This window comes from Bombus terrestris, chromosome 9 (assembly GCF_910591885.1).
Source record: "Bombus terrestris chromosome 9, iyBomTerr1.2, whole genome shotgun sequence".
Taxonomy (NCBI): domain Eukaryota; kingdom Metazoa; phylum Arthropoda; class Insecta; order Hymenoptera; family Apidae; genus Bombus; species Bombus terrestris.
In genome coordinates this window covers 18,227,674-18,247,533 of record NC_063277.1, presented here as the reverse complement: position 1 = coordinate 18,247,533, position 19,860 = coordinate 18,227,674, and the positions used below count along the sequence as shown (strand labels likewise).

The following is a 19,860-nucleotide window of genomic DNA, read 5'->3' as shown; positions in this document are numbered from 1 at the left end:
AGCGCACTTCTATTGTGCTAAATATCACTTACACGGCCGATGCGTTCTTTCGTAGTTTCATGTGCGTGAGGAGAAAGCATAGAGGGTTCCCTAATCGCGTTCGCGAACGCGTGTTAACAGTTTAAGCGTAATTTTGGTACCGTAACTCACGAGCAGAAGGTAACGAGTCTTTAATGAGAATTAATTACACGCATCGTGACGACTGAGTTAACGCGAGAGTGTTTCCAATGTTTATATGTATTGATAGCGGTGCTTCATATGCAAGTGTACATTGTACATATACACATATAATATACCGGTCGAGAAATTTATTTCCGAATTTGTACACTCTGGGTCTGTACATGCTTATCTGGGAGATGTTGATCAATCACTGGCGTATCAACTTATTCTGTTATTCTGTGATTCACTGATTTATACGCAAGTATATAGATCGGAAATCTAACTTAATTATATTATATACGTATGATAGGACGAAACGCATCGTATGCGAAATTATATATCTGGCATGGAAATGATGAGATCATATGTACAATACAATATGACTAAACGTTTGGTATTAAATATCGCGAAACGTTTGATATTTTTATTAAACGTTTGAATGGTACAGGTGATCTTGTACAGAGAACTTTTAAGTAATCGATCACGATCAAGCCATTGAATCATATTTAGAACTATAAAAAAATTAAGATGACAATATAAAACTATCTATATTTAGAATCGAGCGATAAGTTATGCAGAATGTTGAAGATTTCGAAATATTATTTCGTATTTGGACGCACGGGACGCATTGCGCCCGAAATCGCGTATCATAGCGATGAAAGCTGAATAAAATTTTGATCTAAGAAGTTTATGAGAATTTTAACTACCTCAATTATTGTTTTAGTCATTTTTTTCTGTGTTCTGGGCAGGAGTGAAAAACTATCTGTTCGAAAAAATAAGTCTATAATTCCAAATATGGGTTGTATAATACATAAAAGGTATTGCATTTGTGCTTGCATAAGAAGTAGCTATATCAGCCTAATATCAGAAATGTTTGTTGCATCTTTAGTCAGATAAATATAGCGCGCATTACAATGTCGAATCGGTCGATATACAGACCTATTGCTAACTTTTCTCAGTAGGTACTGTGCTCGACGTTCAATTATAACTCCTTATTGATTGCTCAAACTATACACTACAGGAGCAAAGCATTAGTTATTTGTAACAAAGTGGACGACGCGTAAAAAGATAAAAAAAAACTCTACGTAACGAAATTATCATACCCAAGTGACGAATTAATTCCTGTTCCGTAGCTAATAAATTAACACGAATTGAAAATAGGTTGACTTCAAACTGACATAGTTAATAGAAAAGCAACTTTTTCTTTCTGTTCGTGAATAGAGAGTCACGAGAATTAGTCAGAAATAAAAATTGTCCACGAAATCGGGTCAAGATCTGATCAAAATCTTGAGTAATAGACCATGTTAAAGCAACGTGTATATATTTTTCACAGCTCCGGTTTACCAAAAGAGGTACAGCTGCCATTTAGTCTATGCCTCGTTTACTTTCTACGTTCCCTTACTTTATCACATTTCGAATTTGTCTCTTTGCTTTATTTAAAAATTTCTCGTTCCATTACTCGCTAAGAGCTACCAAGGATGTGTTAGCCTATGAGATCAAGATGAAGATAGCTGTCGGATGAAGATTTCATTTCGCAAACTGTTTGTATCTTTTATTGAACAAATTTAAATTTGGTAGATTGTAACCAATGGATAAGATCTTATCGGAGCTAGAAGCTAAATACGCTTAACATCTTTTACAAGACGAACTGCAGCACTCTGTGGGAGCAATGATATCTCAAAAACCAAAGATATAAAATACCTTCGCATACGGGAGCGTTGTACAAGCAAAAATTAGCGAACGAAGACAATTATGTTTCTTGTCGACGGTATTACTTCGATACGTAGCTGAAAATTACGCTACTAAAATGTTTATTACATGAATCAAATTAACCTTTGAAACTTAAACGACCGCACTATATTACATGCTACAAAATGTTCGGAATAGATAGTAAATCTAGTTTGTAACAAGAGTTGTTTCGGTGCTAAGCGATACTTGATATACATGCCTCTCTTTCGCAAAGGAATAATTTGCGAGTGGTCGTGATAAAGGAGAGAAACTGGCAGTAATTACGAAAGGAAGCCTCTTTGAATCTGACCGAAGATGGCAGTGAAAAAGGGAGGTAACCGAAGGATACTGAAACTCATTTCTTAATCTTATCTCATTGTATTAATCATAGTCGTTTTGGTCCGATTTCGATTAGCCTTATAGTCTTCTTTGTTCGTTTTTTGGAAAGTAATTGCGTCAACAAATATTCAGGTAGTTTTTATTTTTATGTATAACACAGTTTACAGCAGAAAGAGTGTTGAAAACGAAATACAAAAATTTTGAAATATATTTTATATATTTATAATACATAATGTATATTTGAAGTATATAATTTGATAACTCTATACATAAAAAGAGTTACATGAGAACATATAGCACAATCGAAATAAACGACCAAGTCAATTTATTGCTTACGAAACTAACATTTTTCGCATATCATTCAGAGTACTGTAGTTATTTCAAAACAGAGCGCATGCAATTTTATTGAAATTACGACACTCAAAGAACAATGTAAGTCGCGTTAGTCTCACATTATTTATTGGGCATTAATATTTATATCTTCGACTATATATGTCAACTGCTGCACAAACTATGTAATGAAATATAATTATAGTTATATTTACTATATTAAAACGATAGAGCTCCCATGAAATCTTCTCTTATTACCAATATTTTTACGTAGTATCGGTTATTCGTCACTCTTTAAGAAAGTTGTTATAAAAGATTACTAATGTTCGTTGTTCTCATCTAAGGGACGAATTTGGATGATTTTTAGAACATCTTGCGATATTGTTTATTAATAATACCGATATAGTTTCGATATAGTCTTAAAATCTTAGTGTTATTCCTGAAAAGATTCAAAGTTTGGAGAAACGACATTTCACGCGCATCGAATTGATATTACGTAATCATAATATCAAGATATAAGAAATTGTAAGGACTCTCACGCAAGCTGTTCCTCGGTGCAGCGCAAAATTTTCTCGCGACTCGTGCGTTGATTTAACGAATAATCAATGAAAGGTCCGATAACGATCTCGCTGGGTAACTACGGATAAATTGAACAAATACTTCCAACAGACTGTGGGGCACGTAGATACGTGTGTGTGCCACGTGGCAACCGGGTCAATTGTATTCCATAACGAAGCAAATGCTCGTTATCCTCCGAACAATTCGATCATTGTCCTAGGGAACGCTTTGAAAACGTGGAACGTGCGTCTGACACTTTAAGGATGAGATTTTCGAGCAACGTAGGTTGCATTGTCGCATAAAAATGTTTATCCCTTAATTATGGATAACTTGTCTCTGGAAGAAATATGAATTTTTATTTAATTAGTACAGTCCGGCGATTAAATTTTAGGATTTCGGTGCTTCCGGTTGTAGAAAACCAATATGAAAAACAAATATACCTACATAGACAAAATAGTTATGATAATAATCAATAACTGTGTATTCACAACAGAGATTAAACCGAAAATATACGTAGCATCGTTCGTCCCTTCGATGTCTTAAGTTTGCCTTTTGTCTCGACGCTTCCTTAGCCTACGACCCAATTAGATAGGTCATGCTATTGTCCTTCGAAGGTTTATTAATTCTACGTTCAATTGTACGAAGTTCATTAATTCGAACCTCGAGTCTTCGAACGTTAAGCTGTGTATTCCATAAATATGCAGGAAATGCGCTTATGTATATTATCTCATTATCATATCACGTATATTATCATTTTATTCCATCTCTTGCCCGTTTCCCCTTTTTCTTTTTGTTTAGAAGACCGACGCGTTATTTGTATTCCACCGGAATGATATAATTATATAGGTATGATCGATTATTATTATCGTGTAATTAGCATAGCATAGAAGTATCGGGAACTTACGTAAAATACGTAATATAATAAAATATACGTGTATTTGCATAATTACACGCAGTGTACTAAAAAGCTTTTCGGAGGAAAAGCTAGTCGAAAGGAAAGAGAAATATTTTTTTGTTTCCATATTTCTGAAAAAAGCTACATTTGCATTGTTTTAATTGCACCAAGTCGAAATGTTTCATTCACGGAATTCATGCCACGGTCGTCTTCTCGCTGCGCCGTGGAAAAATTTCATAAGCCGAGTATGCAGTTTGTCGCCGTTTTATCGTGTTCAACGAAAAAATTGTCGCTGTCAAAGACCTTCTTTAATAATCACAGCTGAAAACAGCGCCGGCCGTGTCTTCGCATATTTGCCATAACTTCGTACAAATTAAAGCAGGACTCAGGCTCAAGTTCATCCTTTTTGTACGTAGCAATGGGTGCATTCGTGTGTGTTCGCACGATAATTTCAAAGGCACGTTACTCGCGACAGTGTCTTTACCGTACACGTGACATTTATTATGCCAACGTACTTCCTCTATTTGTGTGCCAGACGACGCTGGTATTCGTGACGAACTGCAATGCAGACGATTGCGGTATCGCCGTATCAGAGACCTGCCGATGCGAAAACTTTGTGAATCAGCTCCACTAGGCCTCGCAATTAACGCGAATTCACCATGATCACTCCAGTATCGAAATAGAAGGACTGGCGTGCTTTCGTGCGAATTACGCGATCGATGGTCTCAAGGAGATTAGACTTATTTATGAAAGTTCCAAGATATATGCGGTATTTAATCATATCGTAAATCATCAAGTATCTGTCTTTATCCTTGGTTTCTCCGATGTAAAATAACCACGACAATGTCTTTATTTTAACAGGACGAACGTTTAATGATCGTTTTTCAACAATTCTTCGTAAAGTCATAAAGTTCTCGACATTGCGAAAGTACACATATCTAGCTCTGTTAAGCTTGCTTTTGAATTTACATTAGAAGGTGATCTCTTGCATTTAAATCGATCTATTATTCTGCATATTTTTACGAAAGCAAACTTTTTCTCCGCTAATGATATTCTTAAAGTCGTACTATTTTATTACGCAACTAAATGCATCTACGTAAGATTAAATTTGCTTCGATTCGCGTATCTCCGTAACATTTTGTCAAACTTATAAAAAGACATTCGGCATTCAAAGCCGGAAATGTACTGAACTGATGAGAAAAAAAAAGCGAAACAATGAAACTTAACCGCATACAAAGTTATAGTATCGATTGTAGCTATATATTAGGTTGTTCGAAAAGTTTCTTCCGTTTCATAAGGCGATAATAGACGAACAACAATTTCTATTTTATATTATTTTATTGAATTAGGTATGGTCTATTTCGTTCTATCTCTATTATTATGTTCGTGCATAATTCAATAAGCTAATATAAAACAAAAACATTGTGCGTCTATTATTTCCTTACAAAACGAAAGAAACTTTTCGGACAACCCAACAGTATCAAGTAGAATGTAACGAACGATCGTGTCGATAAATACAGTTCTTAAGTGTGAAAGAAGGTTGAAAGGATAGGAGAGAAATGCAACGCGTCTCGATTCCACGATCGACTGTCGCTCACTGTTAGTTAATTTGAACGGCTTCGTCCTCTTGCGTTTTGCCATCGGACAGAGTAACGATTGCCGGCTAAATTCGACGAAGTAACGGGCTTCTTGAAAGAGCATCGCTCCGGATACGGTGTATAGCCGACCGACTGCGTGTTTACGTTACGAAACGTGTTCTCGCATTGCCGCGTAACCGTAAGAGCGTGACGAAAACCGAGCTACGTGGGTGACGGTCTGTCGTCCTCTTCTAAGCAACCTCCACCAACGACAACTCTGCCTTTCACGTAAGGTCGATACCGTGCAATCGTGTCTTTTGAGTCACGTTCGATCGCAAATCGAAAAGATTACTTTTTAAATATTTCTTTCCCTCTTCGAAACGAAGCGTACAAAAATATATTACTTTCAAATTAGAACGATATAGTTTGCTTAACGTTAACGTTAACGTTGTAACTTTATTCCATAAAAATAGAACGTTAAATATGTAAATCGAGCTTAATCCCTCGCGAAAATGAAAATCCAATTACGTCCATATCGTAAAATTTGAAAAGCAGGTCACACACGTAAAGTTCCTTGCCAAAACAAACATGCGATGGCTCTATAGCGAACCCGATTATTCATCGACATTGTAAATTTCATGAAACGAAAAAAAAAAAGAGAATCGAAGAAAGAACGAGGTCGTATAACGTGTTTCGTGTCCTTTGAAAAAAAAGAAGTGGGTGAATCGCATAAAAATACTCGGTGAAGTAGCGACCTCCTTGGCTCTAAACGTGCTATTACGTAAAAAAGTTCTCTCTCAACAAGTTCTATTACCCCGATATACACGATGGATTACCAAACGTTTCCAACTGAAATTTATTATATACTTGAACTACGTAAATGTGCAAAAATTGACTTTCGTTAGTTGCGTCGTTCTTTTAGCAGACCATCGCCGCGATACATGTCTCATCTATAACGCATGTATTGAGATTGGGTGACCGAGATGACCAAAAAGTCGAATTTATCGATAGAATTCTCCTTTGCGAAGATTTGCTTCACCGATTGCACGTTACAAGTTGCTACGTGTATGACGTTAACGATTGATAAACAAAAGGTTGTCTTGCTGTTGTCTTAATAGTTAGCACCAAATAGTTTCAGTGGCTTAAAATAGCCGTATATGAAATATATTAAAACGTCGATTAGTTGAAGTAAAAGGGAGATAAAACGTTTCTGGTAACAGGATTTTCGGGTCACCGATGTGGAAGGCCAAACACGGGGAATTGGATCATAAATAGCTTATTCGGAGAATTTATTCTACGAAGAGAAAAGGAAAAGAAAGATCATTTTTGCGTATATCTAAAGAATCAGATACAGATGGCTAGCTACAGCCCATCTTTCTGGATGGGTTCAAAAAATACAGCACTATGGGATATAAAAGCCAGCATCTGATAATGATCCACGATGAACGTACAAAGATACCGACAGACAACGACACTGTTGCACGCCGCTTCCAAGAGCAAAGACTTCGCCTTATGTCTCGCCGTTATGAAAAAAAAAGAAAAAAAAAAAAAAAAAACGGGGCAAAAATTATACTCGCTTTCCATGTTTTTTAAATAAAATTATCTTTCTATGTTTCTTTTTTCTTGTGGGTTAAATACAGATGAAGGCATTCCATCAAGGTAGCAACATTGATCGAGCCTTGACATGGGTTCTTTTTTTAATACCATCGAATCCTTGCGTATTACCAACGCAACGCCTTGATACGATGGATCTTGTCTTTGGATACGTCTTTGTCGTACGATGGGTACACAAATAAAACGCTCGGGTCTATAAAAGAGCCAATGGACCCATAAATATTTACCGTGCGTCGTATTTTTCTTTTCCATCGTTCGCTTCTCTCCCCCGATACTGTTTTAACGAGACTACTCGCTACAGGAGGTCACCTGTTTATTTATCGATGGCAATTAAGGCGCGCGCAAGATAGATCTCGTACGTGTCAACCGTGTTGGATATTTTCTTTCATAACGGTGATGATAAATCTAATGAATATATTTAATAATAATAATAATAAATAATTCGCGGATATTTATGAAAACGTATATTTTCGCGGAACCTTACATTTCCTTATAAACGCAGTAGAAAATACATTTTGTTCCACGACTAACACCGCTAAACTCTACCGAACTAAATTTACTAAATTTGGATTTCGATCGACCGATGGGTTGGATCCGCAATAGGTACTTCCTAAATTTGTTCCAAAATTTCCAAAGGTTAAAATTAGATTTGTTTTAATCTTACAAATAGATCGAAATCGTAGCAAACCGAAACGTTTTCTTCTTTTTGCACGATCGGTATTTCAGTTTATATAACACGAAGTATTATAAGACGATAGATGCATTTTGCACTTCGTCCATGATGCTAGATATATCTCATATAGAGATATATAAACGATATCATTGGAAATAAAAATCAATGGATATAGCGAACAAAGATTCGCGAGCGTCGGCCATTTCTGAAAACGATCCGATCACGATCGGCTGTTGTCCACTAGATGACATTCGTTTTCTATAGAATTTCTCGCGAGAGCGAAAGGATAGCGGAGCCGATAAAATTTCTCGGCAATGGTATTGAATTATAACTTACTTGGCGCGGAGGATACCGTGATCACGAAGGCGGTTCCTTCTGGGCGAGGCTCCTCCATTGCACTTGGGTAGAGCTGAACCTTGCGAATACTCCTAATGTGGGTATGTCGAGCGCACAATTTTTGGTAGTCGGGACCTGCGTTCGCGCTGTCCCGGATTCACGAAATCGAAATGTAAAAGTTCCTTTCCATTTTTTATTTAACGAGAGAAAAATATTTTTCGGCCATGATGATCGTTTTTTGTTTGCTTTTAGCAGTCGAAACATATACCGATCTTTGATATATAATACCACGAATATTTCCTCCTCGTTACAAACCGTCGTGTAAAACGTGCGAAAATATTCCTCTCGGCTTTGATATTTCTTCTATTTCGAGTTTGTCGGATGAAATAGCGAAATAGTCTTACTCTTTCAACTGAAAGATATATCTGTCTCGAGTCTCTGATACATTTTCAAGAAAGAATAATAGACACGTTTTCGACTCTTGCGAATTCGGTTAAAAATGTTTACACACGAGAAACAATAAAATTTACGTACGTGCCTCTACCTCGTCGATAGACAGAGTCGTTCGTTGCTGAAACAGTGGTCTCTTGTTAGAGGATGTATGATGAAAAATGCGGCAAGTACGACAAATGATAAGAGTTAAGAATATAACTATGTTGTCTTTGTTTCTGAAGTTTTATTTTTCCTTCTTCCGCTTTATTCTTAAACTTTTATCTTTGTATCGGTCGAAAGACAAAGATATCTCCTAAACGAAACATCTTTACATAAAAATTTAACAATGTCCTAATTTCTTATTCTCTGAAAATTATTTCGTTCGCGTGCCTCGGTTTATGAAAGCGAAACATATAAATTATTCTGTTGCGTGAATACTTTATGCTTCTATCGAAACTTGCAAATTTTACGTAATGGAAGCTTGTACCGGTCGCCAGATATGACCCTGACGAATCTTAAGATAGTGTCAAATAGGAAAAAGATACCGAGTTTCATCGCAGAATTCTACTTTAATAAAATTTAAAAGCTTAAAAGATGATGGTAGAGAAATATTATTACCGTGAACTCGTGTTCTCTCTGTTTCATATTCTAAAGTTATTTCAATTTGAAACACCGCTGTCCTCGAAAAAAAGAACAATTCGTTACTTTATTTATGCTTGGACTAGAACGTGTCTCGCGTATCTTGCGGTTTCGCGTTTACGTGTGTATGTACCGTTTACTGATATTACCGAGAAATTGTTGGAAATACAGAACCATAAGCAAGTCACGAACAAATGAATAATAAATAATAAGTCCTAGATTATTATTTATTCTGTGATGTCTCAAACAATTTCAAGTCTTTGTCATTTACATAGTTTATCGTTTAAATTTCACAATCGAAAGTTTTACGATTTTAAAACGATCGAAACAGGACCTCGTTGGATAGCATTATTTATTATACAACTTGATACATGTCCCCAGTGTAGTCTGTTTATAAGATCCTACTTTATGTATTATGCTTAGAAGGAATATTATTTTTAGTTTGTTCTAGACAATTTTCTCTGGAAGGCAGTAAAGTTCTGTAGATTCTGGCGACACAAAGAATATAACGCGCGAAAGCATTTTTTACATCCCACGGAATTTTCTTGGATACCGTGACAATAGAGGGCGTTAATTTACCCTTGACATATCTTTCCCCTGACTTTCTTAGTATCTCAAAAGGTAATGCCTACAATGATAAAAAGGTGTGGTTCTTGTTAAAGTGCTTTCCAATACTGCTCTCTGTATGTGTTTTATTATAATAAAAAAAAATTGTTTTATCAAAACATTTTATAGTTTTTAATGTATAATAAGTATGATTAATAAGTAAAATGATTTGATTATTTTATTATATAATGTTCCGTTGGGAGGTAAATTTTACGACCGTTTACAGACATTCGACGGAATTTAGAATACGATTTAATGAAATTATTGGAAGAGGACTTTTGCATTTATCCTTGATCTTCATCACGCAACCCCAACACTGACGATGAAATAAAGGCTTGGCGAACAGGCTGCAATTCGTTTCATTGAAATATGTACCTTTTTTTGTGTCGAAAGCAATTTCATTCTTCGATTTCCACGGTATGTATTTTTCATCACGGTTCTTGGAATTTTATCTTTTCAGTCGTTTTTTAAGCTCCATAATTTCCTGCGAATGTCACGCTATCTGTCATGCAGGATTTTTACGCTCTATCGTAAATGCAGAAATACCTGTATGGAAGTAATTTCGATGGAATATATATATTACAAACTATTATAATATAAATTTGCTTATCCTTCGTCATTCTTCAATTATTCAAACTATTTGATTTTTGCTGTTCATAATTATGCTGTTAAACAATTATTTTGATAATATTTATACGACGGATCATATAAACTCATGGAACGAGTGCTACTTTGTATGCGAAATATATGATCTTTTAACGGAATTTTAATCAGATATAAATTCACAGTAGAGATATGTATTAAATATTTATGAAATAAAAAACAATTCCAAAGTAATTTCAACATTTTACTCGTCAGACGTTTCAACAAATAACGTTGAAATAACTTCGAACGAAACGTTTCTATCGAATCACCTTTCGCGTTATTCGTCTCTTCCTTCTCCCTTTGCGACTGTTGGAGGATACTACGGTGACTGTTTCCCATTGCTTGCTGGAAAAAATGCAACGGTGTCTTTGAAAGAGCTGTGAAGGACGTGGCTGGTCGTCTCGCGTGCCACTTATTTCCCTTTCCTGGCGTGAAGCACTTTTCCCTTGAGAATCGTGGCTTATGATCGGGGAAACGAGTCTACCACACAATCGGACCAACGTAAGCGGACGAAACGATCCAGACTTTTGTTAACGAATGAGTTACTCATTCGTTTTGGTCTTATCTCGATTGTTTGTCCTATGAGATTCTTCAGAACACGAGGATGAAGTAGCCACAAAACGAACGTATCGATGTAGGTAGATTTATAGGAAGTAAACAATACTAATACATAGTTAAATATAAAGATATTTGATATTTCTCTAATATTACATGAAATAAGGCAATCAAGTAGCCTATAATTCATAAACTTTACGTGTTTTATCACATTTATTACTATTGTACAAGAGAATTTATTAATTTTGGTAACTTGTAATTTAATTCTTCAAGTATTGTTAACATTTTGTTGTTATATAAAATGATTTACAAAAGGAAAAGAACCGTTACGCCTATTACTTCATTTATCAAACTGAACTTCTAATCTTGTTTCATGATTAAACGAAGTTGACTTCGAAGGCGAAGTAGACGCCGTAATGTAGGCAACCGATAGCTACGAAGCAATAACATGCAAACACGTTTGACAATGGTTAGGCGTAATAACATGTCGCAAAAAATATGTACATATATTCGAGGTTAATATATTCTATTATTTAGATGCACATTGCATGTACAATCCATTATAGAAAAATGCTCATTCTTTTACCATTTAGATTTATTATTATCTATATAGATTCTATACGGATTCATTGATACTATAAAAAATTAGAATACGTAAGTAGAATCTAGATAATGGTTTCGATGTTATAAATATTAATCGAAGTACAGGGCATAAACATTATTAAAATATTAGGATTCCCTAAGTTTTGCTAACGTAATATAATAGTGATTCAAAATTTGATAAATATTTTGGCTCAAGTTTAGTGTCACCTTTTCAATATTGCATTCTGTAGTTTATTAAACCGGATAAAAGTGATAAAGAATGATGCGTCAGTAAAAAATTATTATTAGATTATATATTACAGCAAATAAAATTAAATGGTAAATAAACAAATAAATTTTAAGTCCTTTTTACCACAGTTATTTGTTACACTATTAATATTATACATCCTATGTGTTAAGGAAAACGGTTTTAAATAACCAGAAAAAGTATCCTATAAGAAAAATTGTATCATATTTTCTTTTTTATTAACGATTCTAGTACAGAGAAACAAACCAATTTATGGACTGACCTAATATATTCTAGAAATTGTTGTACAAATTTCGATTCTTCCGTTGACTTCAGTTAGGAATAGTTTGATATTTCTTTCAATGCTCGTTGCAGCAACATTGTCCCTGGCTTGTATTTACATTACAAATTCTTATTTGTTCACTATCATAATTATGAAAATTATGATACCCCGTTCGAGACTTTCGCTAATAGCTGACTCAGTGTACCAATGCTAAATAGACATTCTTGTATGATGCGATTTAACTTGCGTCCATTGACAATTGGAATTTCATCAAAATCATTCTCTTTTAGACAGCGCACTAAAGATGCATACCACATATCGCGCGGCGATTCAGTAGTACTAGGTTCGGTAGTAACCGCGCTAGCGCATGAACAACCGCTAGATGTTGTGGACTTTATACTGCTATTTGCTGGTCCTTCAGTACTGCTTGAGATAGATACATGACTAGTGCTACTTGCTGGTACTTTCGTGCTGCTTACAGTAGATTCTTGGCTAGCGCTACTTGCTGGTCCTCCTGTGGTGCTAGAACTGGATTCTGCGGGAGTGCTACTTGCAGGTCCCTCTGTGCTGCTTGAGCTGGAGTCTTGAATAGTGCTAATAGTAGGTTGTTCTGTGCTACTGGAGGATGATTCCTTCGTACTCGTAGTGCTTGGTCCTTCTGTGCTGCTTGAACTAGATTCTTGGGTAGTGCTACTTGCAGGACCCTCTGTGCTGCTTGAGCTGGAGTCTTGGGTAGTGCTACTTGCAGGTCCCTCTGTGCTGCTTGAGCTGAAGTCTTGGCTAGTGCTACTTGCAGGTCCCTCTATGCTGCTTGAGCTGGACTCTTGGGTAGTGCTACTTGCAGGTGCTTCTGTGCTGGCTGAAATGGACTCCTGGGTAGTACTACTTGCAGGTCCTTCTGTGCTGGCTGGGCTGGACTCCTGGGTAGTACTACTTGCAGGTCCTTCTGTGCTGGCTGGGCTGGAATCCTGGGTAGTGCTACTTGCAGGTGCTTCTGTGCTGGCTGAAATGGACCCCTGGGTAGTACTACTTGCAGGTCCTTCTGTGGCGGGTGAGCTGGATTCTTGTGTAGTGCTACTTGCGGGTCCTTCTGTAGCGGCTGAGCTAGACTCTTTTGTAGTGCTACTTACAGGTCCTTCTGTGGCGGCTGAGCTGGATTCTTGGGTAGTGCTACTTGCAGGTCCTTCTGTGCTGCTCGAGTTGGACTCTTGGGTAGTGCTACTTGCAGGTCCTTCTGTGGCGGCTGAGCTGGATTCTTGGGTAGTGCTACTTGCAGGACCCTCTGTGCTGCTTGAACTGGAGTCTTGGGTAGTGCTACTTGCAGGTCCCTCTGTGCTACTTGAGCTGGATTCTTGGGTAGTGCTACTTGCAGGTCCTTCTGTGGCGGCTGAGCTGGATTCTTGGGTAGTGCTAATTGCAGGTCCTTCTGTAGCGGCTGAGCTAGACTCTTGAGTAGTGCTACTTGCAGGTCCTTCTGTGGCGGCTGAGCTGGATTCTTGGGTAGTGCTACTTGCAGGTCCTTCTGTGGCGGCTGAGCTGGATTCTTGGGTAGTGCTGCTTGCAGGACCCTCTGTGCTGCTTGAACTGGAGTCTTGGGTAGTGCTACTTGCAGGTCCTTCTGTAGCGGCTGAGCTAGACTCTTGAGTAGTGCTTCTTGCAGGTCCTTCTGTGGCGGCTGAGCTGGATTCTTGGGTAGTGCTACTTGCAGGTCCTTCTGTGCTGCTCGAGCTGGACTCTTGAGTAGTGCTACTTGCAGGTCCTTCTGTGGCGGCTGAGCTGGATTCTTGGGTAGTGCTGCTTGCAGGACCCTCTGTGCTGCTTGAACTGGACTCTTGAGTAGTGCTACTTGCAGGTCCTTCTGTGGCGGCTGAGCTGGATTCTTGGGTAGTGCTACTTGCAGGTCCTTCTGTGCTGCTCGAGCTGGACTCTTGAGTAGTGCTACTTGCAGGTCCTTCTGTGGCGGCTGAGCTGGATTCTTGGGTAGTGCTGCTTGCAGGACCCTCTGTGCTGCTTGAACTGGAGTCTTGGGTAGTGCCACTTGCAGGTCCTTCTGTAGCGGCTGAGCTAGACTCTTGAGTAGTGCTACTTGCAGGTCCTCCTGGGGCGGCTGAGCTGGATTCTTGGGTAGTGCTACTTGCAGGTCCTTCTGTGGCGGCTGAGCTGGACTCCTGGGTAGTGCTACTTGCAGGTGCTTCTGTGCTGGCTGAAATGGACTCCTGGGTAGTACTACTTGCAGGTCCTTCTGTGGCGGCTGAGCTGGATTCTTGAGTAGTGCTACTTGCAGGTCCTTCTGTAGCGGCTGAGCTAGACTCTTGAGTAGTGCTACTTGCAGGTCCTTCTGTGGCGGCTGAGCTGGATTCTTGGGTAGTGCTACTTGCAGGTCCTTCTGTGCTGGCTGAGCTGGACTCTTGGGTAGTGCTACTTGCAGGTCCTCCTGGGGCGGCTGAGCTGGATTCTTGGGTAGTGCTACTTGCAGGTCCTTCTGTGGCGGCTGAGCTGGACTCTTGGGTAGTGCTACTTGCAGGTCCTTCTGTGCTGCTTGAACTGGAGTGTTCAGTAGTGCTACTTGCAGGTCCCTCTGTGCTGCTTGAGCTGGATTCTTGGGTAGTGCTACTCGCAGGTCCCTCTGTGCTGCTTGAGCTGGATTCTTGGGTAGTGCTACTTGCAGGTCCTTCTGTGGCGGCTGAGCTGGATTCTTGGGTAGTGCTACTTGCAGGTCCTTCTGTGCTGCTCGAGCTGGACTCTTGGGTAGTGCTACTTGCAGGTCCTTCTGTGGCGGCTGAGCTGGATTCTTGGGTAGTGCTACTTGCAGGTCCTTCTGTGCTGCTCGAGCTGGACTCTTGGGTAGTGCTACTTGCAGGTCCTTCTGTGGCGGCTGAGCTGGATTCTTGGGTAGTGCTACTTGCAGGTCCTTCTGTGGCGGCTGAGCTGGACTCTTGGTTAGTGCTAGTTGCTGGTCCTTCTGTGGCGGCTGAGCTGGATTCTTGGGTAGTGCTACTTACAGGTCCTTCTGTGGCGGCTGAGCTAGACTCTTTTGTAGTGCTACTTGCAGGTCCTTCTGTGCTGCTTGAACTGGATTCTTGGGTAGTGGTACTTGCAGGACCCTCTGTGCTGCTTGAGCTGGACTCTTGGGTAGTGCTACTTGCTGGTCCTTCTGTGCTGGCTGAGCTGGACTCTTGGGTAGTGCTACTTGCAGGTCCTTCTGTGCTGGCTGAGCTGGACTCTTGGGTAGTGCTACTTGCTGGTCCTTCTGTGCTGGCTGAGCTGGATTCTTGGGTAGTGCTACTTGCAGGTCCTTCTGTAGCGGCTGAGCTGGATTCTTGGGTAGTGCTACTTGCAGGTCCTTCTGTAGCGGCTGAGCTGGATTCTTGGGTAGTGCTACTTGCAGGTCCTTCTGTGGCGGCTGAGCTGGACTCTTGGGTAGTGCTACTTGCAGGTCCTTCTGTGCTGCTTGAACTGGAGTGTTCAGTAGTGCTACTTGCAGGTCCCTCTGAGCTGCTTGAGCTGGATTCTTGGGTAGTGCTACTCGCAGGTCCCTCTGTGCTGCTTGAGCTGGACTCTTGGGTAGTGCTACTTGCAGGTCCTTCTGTGCTGGCTGAGCTGGACTCTTGGGTAGTGCTACTTGCAGGTCCTTCTGTGCTGGCTGAGCTGGACTCTTGGGTAGTGCTACTTGCAGGTACTCCTGGGGCGGCTGAGCTGGATTCTTGGGTAGTGCTACTTGCAGGTCCCTCTGTGCTGCTTGAGCTGGACTCTTGGGTAGTGCTACTTGCAGGTCCTTCTGTAGCGGCTGAGCTGGATTCTTGGGTAGTGCTACTTGCAGGTCCTTCTGTGGCGGCTGAGCTGGACTCTTGGGTAGTGCTACTTGCAGGTCCTTCTGTGCTGCTTGAACTGGAGTGTTCAGTAGTGCTACTTGCAGGTCCCTCTGTGCTGCTTGAGCTGGATTCTTGGGTAGTGCTACTCGCAGGTCCCTCTGTGCTGCTTGAGCTGGAGTCTTGGGTAGTGCTACTTGCAGGTCCCTCTATGCTGCTTGAGCTGGACTCTTGGGTAGTGCTACTTGCAGGTCCTTCTGTAGCGGCTGAGCTGGACTCTTGGGTAGTGCTACTTGCAGTTCCTTCTGTGGCGGCTGAGCTGGATTCTTGGGTAGTGCTACTTGCTGGTCCTTCTGTGGCGGCTGAGCTGGATTCTTGGGTAGTGCTACTTGCAGGTCCTTCTGTGGCGGCTGAGCTGGACTCTTGGGTAGTGCTACTTGCAGGTCCTTCTGTGCTGCTTGAACTGGAGTGTTCAGTAGTGCTACTTGCAGGTCCCTCTGTGCTGCTTGAGCTCGATTCTTGGGTAGTGCTACTCGCAGGTCCCTCTGTGCTGCTTGAGCTGGAGTCTTGGGTAGTGCTACTTGCAGGTCCCTCTATGCTGCTTGAGCTGGACTCTTGGGTAGTGCTACTTGCAGGTCCTTCTGTAGCGGCTGAGCTGGACTCTTGGGTAGTGCTACTTGCAGTTCCTTCTGTGGCGGCTGAGCTGGATTCTTGGGTAGTGCTACTTGCAGGTCCTTCTGTGGCGGCTGAGCTGGATTCTTGGGTAGTGCTACTTGCAGGTCCTTCTGTGGCGGCTGAGCTGGACTCTTGGGTAGTGCTACTTGCAGGTCCTTCTGTGCTGCTTGAACTGGAGTGTTCAGTAGTGCTACTTGCAGGTCCCTCTGTGCTGCTTGAGCTGGATTCTTGGGTAGTGCTACTCGCAGGTCCCTCTGTGCTGCTTGAGCTGGAGTCTTGGGTAGTGCTACTTGCAGGTCCCTCTATGCTGCTTGAGCTGGACTCTTGGGTAGTGCTACGTGCAGGTCCTTCTGTAGCGGCTGAGCTGGACTCTTGGGTAGTGCTACTTGCAGGTCCTTCTGTGGCGGCTGAGCTGGATTCTTGGGTAGTGCTACTTGCAGGTCCTTCTGTGGCGGCTGAGCTGGATTCTTGGGTAGTGCTACTTGCAGGTCCTTCTGTGGCGGCTGAGCTGGATTCTTGGTTAGTGCTACTTGCAGGTCCTTCTGTGGCAGCTGAGCTGGATTCTTGGGTAGTGCTACTTGCAGGTCCTTCTGTGGCGGCTGAGCTGGACTCTTGGGTAGTGCTACTTGCAGGTCCTTCTGTGCTGGCTGAGCTGGACTCCTGGGTAGTGCTACTTGCAGGTGCTTCTGTGCTGGCTGAAATGGACTCCTGGGTAGTACTACTTGCAGGTCCTTCTGTGGCGGCTGAGCTGGATTCTTGAGTAGTGCTACTTGCAGGTCCTTCTGTGGCGGCTGAGCTGGATTCTTGGGTAGTGCTACTTGCAGGTCGTTTTGTGGCTGCTGAGCTGGACTGTTTTGTAGTGCTACTTGCAGGTTCTTTTGTGGTGTCTGTGCTGGATTCTTGAGTAGTGCTAATAGTAGGTTGTTCTGTGCTACTGGAGGATGATTCCTTTGTACTCGGAGTGCTTGGACCTTCTGTGCTTCCTGTGGTAGATTTTTGAGTAGTACTACTAGCTGGCGCTTCTGTAATGCTTGAGGTTGATTTTTCGGTTGCACTACTAGCTGGTCTTTTTGTATTCGTGGAAGTCGATTTTTGGGTGGTACTATCAGTTGATGCTTTCGTAGTTGCTCTTGTTCTATCTGATGGGTGTGGTGCGCGTGTACCATGTGATGGTTTTGGGCGTTGTGTTGTCGAAGTTGCAGGCTTAGCTTTGTTGCATTTTTTAATCTTTTTGAGGATATTTTCAAGTTTTTGAAGAAGAGATAATTGTAGCTTTGTTACAGAGCATTCTGATAGTGTGTGTTTCAATGTTGAAATATGTTTATTGTGTTGGGTAGCTGCTTTTGAAACCTTTGGAAGTTCCGTTTTCGAAAGTTTCTTTGCCTTCGACAGTGCCTATTATAGTTGTATGGGATAAAAATAAAATTTGTATTATATTAACTTGTAGTGGTTTTAATATTTTTCTAATTGTGATAATTTTTATGATTGTTACGGGGAATTAAATGTAGTTCATTTAAATTATAGAATGTTATTTATAGATGATATCTTTGTATAGTATATATTTTTGTACGTCGTTTTACGCATTACTACGTTAAAAATATTTGTCGTTTATTCTGAATAAAATATATTTTGTGTATAATTTTACTTTTTATTCTAGAAACGGTATTATTTATTGTAGTAATGGGCTAAGTACTTACGTTATCTAAACATGCAATTGCATCAATGAGAAGTACGTCGGATACGACACATTGTGCAGCTTCGTTAATAACATCTTCAGTCTTAGTCAGGAGCTTTTGAGAATCTCGAACTATTTTCTGTTCCACATTTATCGCTTCATCCATATGGTTTGAAACACATTTATTAACCGCATTTAAGATCTTCTCACGTATTTTCTTCATGTCCTTTGCGATAGCTGTGCAGTGGTCGTTATGATTTCCATGTGCTTTGTGTTTTAAAATTTTCATTTCATGTGCCACCTGGATGCACAAAATGAAAAGACATTATAACACAGAGAAACTTGTGTCATAATTTAATTATTCATTACATGTGTACATATATAATATAATATTATATAATATAATATAATATAATATAATATAATATAATATAATATAATATAATATAATATAATATAATATAATATAATATAATATAATATAATATAATATAATATAATATAATATAATATAATATAATATAATATATTATAATATATTATAATATATTATATAACATAGCACACATGTATCTATCTTTTTCTATTTTTTCCATTTCGAAACTATAGTTTGTTCTAGTTGTGCGAGGCACCCTGTATATATCTGAATCATAATATCCAATTACCCATATGTATCACTCGTGGAATGACTTAGATGTATTTTTCAAATCCTTTTAATTTGAACGATTCCTGGTAGGAACATACAATATTACACACTTACATCTTTCAATATGTCATTGACTTTATGTTTCGCATTCTTCTTTATTTCTTTGCCGACTTCTCTCATTTGCTTCAGATAAAAACTAGATTCCTCTTTATGATGCTTCAAGACTTCCTTCACGTCTTGATATATGCCTTTTATTTTTACCGTAACTTTTTCTTCATGTTGACGTACTTTGATCGTGGGATCGAGGAATCCTGGTAACCCAGGAAAAGCACTACTCTAAAATAAAACAAAAATAGATTTTTTGTTAAGTTAGATGGTGTTGCCGCGCGGAAATGTCTATCTGTAGGTAACTCGTTTTTACAAACATCGTGCAAGATATAAATAAGAAGGGAAGATAAAATTATTTTGAAAGATATTAGCAATAAAGAAAGAGATTCTGAGTTAATTCGGAACTTGAGAAAGATTCACTTACATATGCAGCTATAATAAAGAAACAGAGTACAATTGCGACTTTCGCCATGTTTGACCCCTTCGTGCACGATGAATTTGAGACAATGCCAAGATATTGCCTTTCTCATTTATATAAGCCGTAGAATTCGTAAAAAATAATTTATCTGCTAAAAAAACACACGCAGCTTTCGACACTTGTGTCAATGTACAAACATAGCTAATTAAAATGATACAATACGTAATTGACATATTATCGATGAATAATTCAACTTTTATGTCAACTACGTTATATATGTTCAAATTGATCGAACGTATCGTGCACGTTTCATTTTCTCCTTTAATCTTTT

At 39.6% G+C, this 19,860-nt stretch overlaps 2 protein-coding genes and 1 non-coding gene across 4 annotated transcripts in view; 2 read left to right on the top strand and 1 right to left on the bottom strand.

Moving 5' to 3' along the window:
• LOC100649775 (protein numb) overlaps positions 1-19,860 on the top strand; it is a 57,894-nt gene that overhangs the window by 1,162 nt on the left and 36,872 nt on the right. The window lies entirely within an intron of this gene.
• Positions 8,202-8,365, top strand: LOC125385709. Its single transcript, XR_007225266.1, has one exon. It is a non-coding gene; the product is annotated as a U1 spliceosomal RNA (small nuclear RNA).
• LOC100643897 (flocculation protein FLO11-like) lies at positions 10,752-19,583 on the bottom strand. The gene is made up of 8 exons (XM_048408495.1): positions 19,536-19,583; positions 19,118-19,339; positions 18,380-18,658; positions 17,501-18,077; positions 17,309-17,416; positions 16,781-17,149; positions 16,397-16,693; positions 10,752-16,309 (listed from the first exon to the last, which is right to left on the bottom strand). The coding sequence occupies exons 1-8, from the start codon at positions 19,581-19,583 to the stop codon at positions 12,357-12,359; spliced, it is 5,853 nt and encodes a 1,950-aa protein (XP_048264452.1). The 3' UTR covers positions 10,752-12,356.